Below are 9,856 nucleotides of genomic sequence, written 5' to 3'. Positions count from 1 at the left end.
CTGCTGTTGGCTGAGGCGGGACTACAGGCTATGACATCGGACTGCCAAAGTGCCAAGGGCAGGTTATGGACATTTAAGGAGGAGCACCAGTCTGTCCAGGTGTTGTGCCTGAAGTTGCTTTTGAATACAGCAAGGCTGTTGTCCTAGGTGTATGCTCTGCTGAATGTGGATGGTTGATACTTCAGTGTGTTTGTACAAAGAGAGTGACCTTGGCTGGTGTCTCTTTCTGTATGAAGGAAAATAAACCTTTAGTTGTTTTAAGTCATGTTCATTACATAGATATATTTATTCTATGTACCCCCCTGATTTAAACTTGTCCATAATGGATAGCACAGGATTCCCTCTTGGTGACCTATGATGCTAAAACTCCTGGATGTAGCCACGTGAATTCTGCCTATCCTGATAATTTTTGTCACCCTCATTCCATATGCACTGGAACTGGCTTGGTTGTCTTGGAGGTTGTGGGGAAACAACGCAATCTAGTTTTTCAGCATAGGAGGAAAGGAGGGATAATGCCAATTTTCATAGACTGTTACTCTAGATCTGCAGTATCTTTGTGGCTCCATAGTTGCCATTGGCTGTAGAGGGTTTTTATTTTCCCTCTATATCCCAGGGACAGCCCTGTCCCATAACTTGGTATTCCAGCTGTGTATTGGTATGCAAGGTTTGACTGTATAGGCCCTTTGCTATGCAAGGAAAAAGTGGAGACATTCAAGAGTAGTGGAGGTTGTAGCGGGGGTGGGAGAGTGCCATCAAATTCTGCCTAGAGCGAGCACAGATGCCCAAGCCTCTTCCATGCAATAGCCTTCACTATTTCTCTCATGGATTGAGCTGTATGGCTGTGAATTCTCTCCAGTTCTTCTTGCTGTAGAAGGAGAAACTCAGTAGGGTCTAACTGTAAAGGTGCCATTCTCTTTTTAGAGGTTTGTTACATGTTACCCTTATGACAGATTACTGCACTTACAGTGACAATGTCTGCACATTCAGGCAGTAAGATGTGTTGAGTGTGATCATATCATAGCAAACTTATGACAGTCCATAGGAGGAGTATCTCCAGAGCCTGCTAAGTAACGCATGTTAGCTATTGAATTGCTCTGTGTAGATGATACAAATTTGAGATTCTATTGTGGTATTGGGGTTAGGACCAACAATTGTGTGATTATTGGTCCCAACCCATTGCACCAGAGCTAGGTCAAGACTGCTAGTGGCAGAGACCTGGCTTGCCCTGCAGATCCAGTGGCAGGTGCGACACCCTCTCCCTGTGCCTCCCTCTGCAAGCAGCTGAGACCCAGGTTGCCCAGCAGGCTGGGCATGTGGCTGTGAGGGCACAGGCCCTGGGTGTAGGGGTTGTATGTCTTCACGGGCAGATATGTTGTGAGCTACCATGCCCGGTTCTAGGGGCAGTGGTGGTGGGGTGATGGGGAGGCTGGGCCCAGCTTTCTCCAGTCCTGTCCAGAGCAGGCTGAGATCAGAGTAAGCATTACTACACGACTACTGGGAATGCACCAACTTTTTTACAACACAGTAAGGCTTACTACGATTGAAATGAAATGTGATAAATGCCTCATGTGACAGGGTCCTTAGAGGGATATTGTGTAAGTTAGGTCTCTTCACAGATTACAAAATATGGTGGCAGGGAAACTGTGGTAATTTAATACTACCATCCTTCCCCCTCTGCCAAATTCCTATCCTGCTGTCCCCCTCCCCTGGCAGCTGGATCTGGGCCAGGCTATGCTCCTACCCCTCCCTCCACACAGCCAGATCGGGGCCCTGCTACACTTGCTCTGTGCACCAGATCCAGCCTGCCAGCCAGTTCCATCCCACAGTCAGGCTGGACAGTACACATCTAGCCCATGGGGCAAAAAGGTTGGGCCCCATTGGTGTAAGTAGATGTGTAAATACTGGGTTTGCTCTGACACTGCATTTTGTATTTATATTCAGCGTGCCTCATCTACACTCCTAATATCCTCACAGCCTTATTACTTATACCGTTAGCTGAACCAGTTGGTTTACAGCTTATTTTCGGATTCTGCTATGTACAAATAAGGCTGCCTACAGGCAAATGCGAGGGAAAGAAACATACGCATCCTTGATACCAAGAAGTTGATTCAAGGAAAATACACTCTGTCCCAAATGTATCGCATATGTACAGAACAATTATATCCTGTTCATGTCAATTCATTAATGATTTTCTGCTTTAATGAGCTAATGCAAATTACCACAGGTAGTGTGAACAGGTCTAAATCAGACTTGCTTGGTGCATGTTTTGAGGCTTACTGCATAGCTGGATGAAAGAATGACATGGGCAGAATACTTTAATTTAGTAAAGAATTGGCGATGTAATAGAGGAAGGCCCCAGTCAATTTTTTCAGTTTGAAAAAAGTTGGAGTGCTGTTTAGCTAGTTTTAAACTATGCCATAGCAGCTTAATGTGAATACCAAGGGCTGAAGTGTAGCAAAGCACTGTAAGTATTTGGGTGCATTTTGTAGCTTTAAAAGAGGCTCTGGGTCTTTATAGAAATTTGTTGTTTGTTAAGAAGCAGGTGCCCTGTACTGGATTGAAGCTGCGAATAAAGAGATTTGATCCTTATCTGTTCTTACCTCTGCCCCTGACTTACTGTTTGGTCTTGAACAAGTCAGACCCAAATTTATCCTAATTCATGAGTACTGGAATGTTTGTAGGGCTTGATTTCCCAGAGGCAGAGGGCACTCTGGTGTCAGCCACCACTGAAAATTAAGTGGGACAGCCAAAATTAGAATCGACTTTCAAGAATGGATCTTAGCTTCCTTTCTTTCTTTTCTGAAATGAGTATACTATTGAAAAAAAAGTTTGAAATCTGTAGCAAAAAAGCTGTGTGTAAGCACAGATTCTTATAAGAACACTAAAAAAAAAAAAAAAAAATCCTTTGTATGTAAACCTCTTTCTCTTTGCAGGGTGTGTGTGAAGATCAATGCAAAGTGTCAGGCCATCATCGCTACCAGACAGTAGAGATGAATGAAAGTGTCTTGGGAGAACTAAAGAGATTGTTTGAAGCCAAAGCAGAGCACATACATCAGACGCTTGCGCTGCACTTGTACACTTCAGTGTTGTCCCGCCTGCAGGTGGAGTCTTATATCTACAGATTGCTCAACAGCTCCTCCCTGCTGAGATCTGTGGCTCTTCAGAAGCAAGAGCAAGGTGTGTCAGTATCTGGGGATCAGCCTGTGATGTCCATTAAATGTAGAATACTGTAGCTGAGTCTTCGTTCTGGAGTTCTGTGGCTGGACTCTGTATTTCAGAGTATTCCTCCTTCATGCCAGAACTGAGTGTGCATGCGTGTGCATTCATGCAGTGCCACTAGTTTCATGTGTATAGGACCACAGGACTGGAAAGGACTGTTTAGGTTAGGACTGTCCAATGTCTGAGTGGCTGCAGGCTGTAGCTGCATGCTGTGTTGCACTGTACCACATGGGCACCCCCCCACCATGCTGTGTGATGGGGCTGTGGCAGACCCCATCCCCTGCACATTGCACTGTCTTTCCTCATCCCTGGCTGCTGCACTGTTGGTGCCAGGTCTCCCAGGTCCTCTTGCTGTGGGCTCCTGCAATTGGTTTTTCTAGCTGTACCTTCAGCGATGAGGAAAGGGAAGCCTGAAGCCTGGCAGTGCCAGCTGCACTGAAGTGGTGGGAGATAATTTGAATTTGACTTCCTTTTATCCAGTTTCTTTAGCTTCCTTACCACGCTCAGGCTGGTCGCCCTTTTAATCTATACTGTACTTTCGATGTAACACATGATACAACCAATGATTTATTGAAGTCCAAGGTCTACAGCATTTTCTTTTGTCTAGAAAATCTGCCACCTTCTGAAGAAATGTGTCAAGTTAGTCTTGTCCAATCTTTCTGAGCTAGGAAGATTCGTTTTCCTTCATGTCTTCTTATTAACACCATATCTGTAACGAGAAAATGACATGCTTCAGTGGTGGGGGGGGAGGGAAGGTACAGAAGTTTAATTTTCCTGAAAGGGAAAATGACACTTGTTTTGAGAAGTTGCTTTCTAATAATTTTCATAATTATATTTTTAAACTATAATTTTAGAAAGGAGCTGTGTAGATCTGAAAAACTTGTATACAACATAGAGAGGAACAGGGAACAAACAATCTATTTCCCCCAAACCAAGATGGCATGGCTCTAAAAGGTGGCGTAGGAGGTCTAATTCTGTTTCTGGTTTTCAGTTACAAAGCACCCAGAAAATGTTTCCGCAGACTTGGGTCACTTGAAAGAATGCATCAGTGTCCTCTTCAGTTTCATGCGTAGAGTTGTCGATGATCCCCAGTTCCAGAGTGATCTTCTCCTCTGGCTGCAGAGGCTGGTAAGGGAGCGTGCATGGAGTTGCAGCTGTTTTCTTAAAGCTGACTAAGTCCTGCCACCTACCTCTGATAATGTAACTGGCATTTGTTTTGTGACTTTTTTTCCCAGTAATAAGCAGAGTGCCCACATTCCTAAAAACGGTATTGCAAATTGGCTGCCTCATTGGTGTTTCGGATTGAGAGGCCTTGTAAAGACCTTGAACCTGGAGAACCCAAAGGTGGTCCAGCTGGGCGAAGAGGGTAACATGGGGAGTCTCTCGGTTGATTTTGCTCATGTTGGAGGGAGAGGTCTTAAGGCATGTCAGTCTGACATTTTCACTATTGCTCCTCCTTGTGGAAAGTACATTTGTATAAAATTCTTTGTACGGTGAACAGTAGAGACTTCCTATGCCTGAAGAAGGGTGATTTGCACCCAAAAACTTGCAAAGAACGTTCTTGCAACTACACAGTTGGTCTAATAAAAGATATCACATCTACCCAAAGAACCTTGCCTATCTAGCAAGTAGGCCTTCAGTGTTGTCCTCTTCAAAGTATTGGTGATCTGGCATTCTGTATAGGGACCAAAGGTGTGTTGGAGTCGGAAGGTAACTGATTATAAAACAAGGTTGTAAAGGAGCCGTGGTTGAAATTCCTCTGACAAAATTCCCTTTATTATTTAGGTGTCAGTGTTGCAGAGAGTGGGCTGCCCAGGGGACCACCTCTTCCTTCTGAACCATATCCTTCGATGCCCAGCAGGCGTCAGCAAGTGGGCAGTTCCGTTCATCCAGGTGTGATTGTTTAATTCTCTTTGCTTGGGCAGGTCCTGGGGGCTGGCACCCAGAGGGAAGGACTGTACTTGGCTCCTCTAGCGACTCCACCTGTTAGAGCTTGCAGACTTGGGGTATTCAGACCCTACCAGTCCTGAGACAGTCGACCCTCAAATAGGGTGCAGGCCTCTGAACTAGCCATACACTTGGTTGCTCCAGGAAAGGAGAGACTGTTATTTATTACTGAAGTACCACATGGGGAGGATCTGAGACACCAGCAGAGAGAAACTGAGGCAATCACCATAGTTCTTCCCCTTCTCTTCCCTCTATCCACATAGGGGTACTAGTAGGTGAAGGCAGCCCCAAAAAGCACCAGAACTTTCTTTGAGGGTTTGATAGCGGTGTGTTGCCCCTCCCAACTTCTTTAGCATATCCTTCTGTTGGAGACGGTCCTCCCAGGCCTGCATCATAGCAACATCTCCAGCTAAGGGCAGGAGTTGTCTTGTTATTATTTGACCTACTTCTACCTTGGATCAGTTGTACTGAGACACAAATCGTGTTAGACAGTTAAAAATGATAAGATCCATATTGTGAAAACCCAATTTTTATTTATTTGGAAGCTGAAATGAAAGTTGGATTTGCTTCGATTGAAATTTCTGTTCAATTTCAGATCAAAGTCTTGGATAAACCATCAGGTGTCTTTCATTTTATGCAGTCCCTTGCCTTGCTTATGTCTCCTGTCAAGTAAGTGTGGAAGAGGTGAATTTGAAAACTCAGTTTTCTAACTGTGTGGAGTGGGTGACCCACAAAATAAATGTAAAAATGGGTGCATAAATGGTTAAGTCCCAAACCTTTTATTAACTTACCCCTTATTATGACCTCTTTCCAATTTAACAAAGTTAATAAGCACGGTATTGCACCTTTTGGACCTGTAGTGCATCTTTTGTATTGCACCTTTTTAGGTGCCAAATATGTAGAGCGATTTATGGCATATGCCTGATGCATACCTTGCTTTTCCTGTTAATGTTGAGCTAAAGTGTTCTGCTACAGTAACAAACAGCAAAGAAGAACAAAGATTACAGGGTTTTAATGGAGCATATTTGTGTGCGTACTGCATTATGGGAGTTAAAGCCACTGGGTCTTTGGATGCGGCTAATGTAGCTATTGAGACTAACTGAACTGAATCAATTTTGTAGGAATTTTTCTAAGTATATTAAGGAGGAAGTACAAGTGATATGTGGTGTTGTAACTGTAATGATCCAGGAAATTCCTGAATGGAAAGGGGATTTTTAAAAGATATTTTTTATTGAACCAAGGGGATTTTTTTAAAGATATGTTTTATTGAACCAACTGCTGTATAGTTGGGAGACAGGTTAGATAAGCTTTCTGGCACAAACTGAGAGGGCGCTTTGTACTGAAGAACTATCAGATGTCTCTCACCTATACAGTTGGTCTGATAAAAGATGTTTAAAAATTTTCTGTTCTCATACAGGTGGTAAATATTTTTGAAGTTGTCTCAGTTGGGCGTAGGTTGTCTGTCTGAACTTATCTGATGCTCCTGTTTAGTTGAAGGTCTATCAGAGATTTGATTTCAGTGCATAATGACTTGTGTGGTAGTTCTACTGAGATGCCTAGGAAGCCATATCAGGGTCTGAAGATCTGGAAATTGGTGAACACGTTTTGATGCGTGTCCAGATTCTGGAAAATAAGCTCTTTCGTAAAACAGGGACAATAGCAACTTGCACGTTTCAGTGTACCGTAAATTTTGTAACCAGCTTGGGCGTGAATGTTTATCACCCAATAACTCCGCTTCCACACTAGAAGTGTTGGCCATGCTTGTTAGTTTCTTGTTCCTGTATTTGTTTTTTGAAGGTTTTTAAAAGAAAAAGAATGATTAGCTTGCAACCTTAAAATAAAATGTTCTAATTTATCAAAGACTGACTTTCATGTGTAATGAATTTTTATTTCCCAGAAATCGAGCAGACTTTATGTGCCATATGAAGCCATATGAAAGAACTTCCTCATCAGGAAAAGAATCTGGTAACTGGACTTTAGTAGATGAAGGAGGAGAAGAGGTACTTTAAAAGAAAACAAACCCTCTTAATGCTTTGGCTTATCCATATTTTACAGATTGAGTGAAGCAATGGGGCAAGGAGGGTAGAAAACTGAATGATCTTCTGTTACAGACTTTCATTTTAACCAACATTTTTACCTCTATCCCCTTTGTAAAATATATATTATTGAATCTCCAGTAGTGGATATGCATCAGTGATTTCAGTTGCTTGAGGCATTCTAGCTGAAATAACTGTTCTAAGAATAGTTGTAAATACTGCTTCTTTTCTTTAATAGCAGGGAAATAGATCTGAATACTTGTTTCTTTCTGGTTGTTATGCATTGCAGGCCAGCCTGGTTTGTTTTCTTACCTTGATCATCATTTCAGACCTTTCTTCATTCTTGATAGTTTATGTTATATATGAGTGCACAGGAAAGGGGAATAGAAGCATGCATATATGAGGTGATGGAAAATGACCAAAGTATTTTTTGTATGACCTTTCCCTGACTTCCATCAAAAGAAGATTGGCATTAGACTGTACAATAGTTAGGTCTGTTTACTATATCTTTTTCTCCTGGGGAAAGCTAATTCAGTTTTCTCAATTTCTTTCCCTATAGGATGAAGATCCTGAAACAAGTTGGATTCTGCTTTTGGAAGATGACTTGATTGTCCTTTTGTCACAGTTCCCATTTCATGAATTATTTCAGCATTTTCTTGGGTTTAATTCTAAAGGTGAATCAGTTGCTAAAGAGTTGTTATTAATTGTGTTTATTGTGGTAATGCTTAAAGGTAAACTAAAAATGGTCCCACACTTGTGCTAGGCACTGTGTGCAGAGTTGAAAACAGTTCTTGTTTAAAAAAATCCTTATTTAAATAGACATGACTGAAGTGGACTTAATTGTGAATACAGAATGATTTTAACTACCAAACAGGTTGGGGGTCTAACAGACATCCTCCATTTTACCACGGAGGACTAGATTTCCTCCACTGTAATCTGTTCCATGATTTTTATTTCTAGTATTGGTTACACTTTTCAGATCTAGTCTCTTTTTTCTTTGGACTGTGACACAGATCATCTTGCTCTTGCATTTTCATAGGTTTTTGTTTGCCCTGTTGTTCTTGTCTATCTTTGTCCAGACACTTGGAGTGCTTGCAGGAGCTCTCATATACAGTATACAGGTTATTTATATGTACATACTTAGAATTTACAGTGAATCCATCTGCGATATGCTAGTATTCATGAACTAAATTTAAGTAGATGGCAGAAAACAGATCCTTCCTGTGTTGCTTATTGAGATTTTTAGGTTACTTATGGATTTCTTTGAAGCTTATGGCTTGGCATGTTGATTGTTTTTTAGGTGATTATTTTCCTGAAAAAACAACTCCCCAGGAGATGATGAAGATCTTTGCCTTTGCAGAGTCCTTAGTGGAGCTTCTAGCTGTGGGGCTGGAAACATTTAACAGAGCACGCTACCGGCAGTTTGTAAAACGAATTGGTCATCTAATCAAGTAAGAGGAACTGCTTGCTTTCCTCTCTTGTCAGTCTTCAGAGACTCTTTCTTATCTTTAGCTATAAGAGGGAAGGGAATAACTTTTTTAGATGTGCCATACGTTGCAGGTGTGCTCAGTTGTGTGAGAGAATGTAGTTGTTACACAGATGATTGCAATGCACCTTTTTTCAGTGGTAAGTTCAGTTATTGAAGCCCTTGTGTTCAGTAATTGAAGCACTATGGAGCAGCCAGCTCACAACATGGGGTGGTGAAGTAGAGGGGAGTGGAAAGCTGAGTAATACAGACTTAATCCTTTTTTACTAGTAGTTAAACAGCAGGTATTTAGTTGAGAGGTGCCTGCCTTCCATAATGCTGTGGAACGCACCCCAGCCAAGGAGGGAACACAGGGTTTCCTTTAAAAAAAAAAAACAAACCAAAACCCAACAAAAAAACCCCACCCCTTCTGAGCCACCAGTGTTGCTCCTATACCCTGTGAAGTATGTATTGTTTTGTTATCATGGAGACCACCAAGTGAGAGAAGAATGTAAAAGGAAAGCAAGTAGGATGTGGATGGAGAGCAGGCTGTTGTCTGTCAGTTCTACTGATGCACAGTACACCCAGGAGCATGTGTGTTTGTCTCTCCAAAGGGCGCCAAGAGAGGCTGGAAACCATCATATAAAATGCAGCTTGTAGTCATGTTCTCATTTGTGCCTTTCCTTTTGGGGCTGAAGATTAATGCTGGTCAGAGCAGTAAATCTGCTACCTAGGTAGCCTGTTGCTTTGAAATTTGCCAGCTCAAGGAACCAGCTGGCATGGGAGTCTGGAACATTTGAGAACTCCTGGTGCTCTGGTGTAGTGCCCGAAGACTGGAAGGCAGCCAATGTGGCGCCTATCTTCAGGAAAGGGAGGAAAGTGGATCCAGCAAACTATAGGCCCAACAGCCTGACTTCTATCCTGGGGAAGATCTTAGAAAAGTTTATTAAAGAGGCCATCCTTAATAGACTGGCTGACGTCAACATCCTGAGGGATAGTCAGCACAGGTTTGGTGTGGGGTAGGTCTTGCTTGACCAATCTTATTTCCTTTTATGACCAGGTGACCTATCACCTGGACAAGGGAGAAGAGATTGATGTAATATATCTTGACTTCAAAAAAACCCCTTTGATTTGGTATCCCATGATCACTGATTGGGGAAACTGGCCAATTGTGGCCTTGGGTCCACCA

The 9,856-nt window shown here is 42.4% G+C and overlaps 1 protein-coding gene across 4 annotated transcripts in view; it reads left to right on the top strand.

The window, feature by feature from the left end:
* EPG5 (ectopic P-granules autophagy protein 5 homolog) overlaps nt 1-9,856 on the top strand; it is a 99,697-nt gene that overhangs the window by 14,845 nt on the left and 74,996 nt on the right. For 3 of the 4 annotated variants that reach the window (XM_019518108.1, XM_019518106.1, XM_019518109.1), the window contains exons 3-10: nt 16-99; nt 2,934-3,177; nt 4,211-4,347; nt 5,005-5,112; nt 5,762-5,835; nt 7,064-7,166; nt 7,762-7,876; nt 8,503-8,653. In XM_019518108.1, coding sequence (XP_019373653.1) covers nt 16-99; nt 2,934-3,177; nt 4,211-4,347; nt 5,005-5,112; nt 5,762-5,835; nt 7,064-7,166; nt 7,762-7,876; nt 8,503-8,653 — 1,016 coding nt within the window. The remainder of the gene's footprint in view (nt 1-15; nt 100-2,933; nt 3,178-4,210; nt 4,348-5,004; nt 5,113-5,761; nt 5,836-7,063; nt 7,167-7,761; nt 7,877-8,502; nt 8,654-9,856) is intronic. The other variant, XM_019518110.1, reaches the window with a different exon arrangement.

The sequence above is a fragment of the Gavialis gangeticus genome, unplaced genomic scaffold, assembly GCF_001723915.1.
Source record: "Gavialis gangeticus isolate Ggan-Ray unplaced genomic scaffold, GavGan_comp1, whole genome shotgun sequence".
Classification (NCBI taxonomy): Eukaryota; Metazoa; Chordata; order Crocodylia; family Gavialidae; genus Gavialis; species Gavialis gangeticus.
Note: the sequence above shows the minus strand (reverse complement) of the source record. Positions and strands in the feature narration are given on the sequence as shown.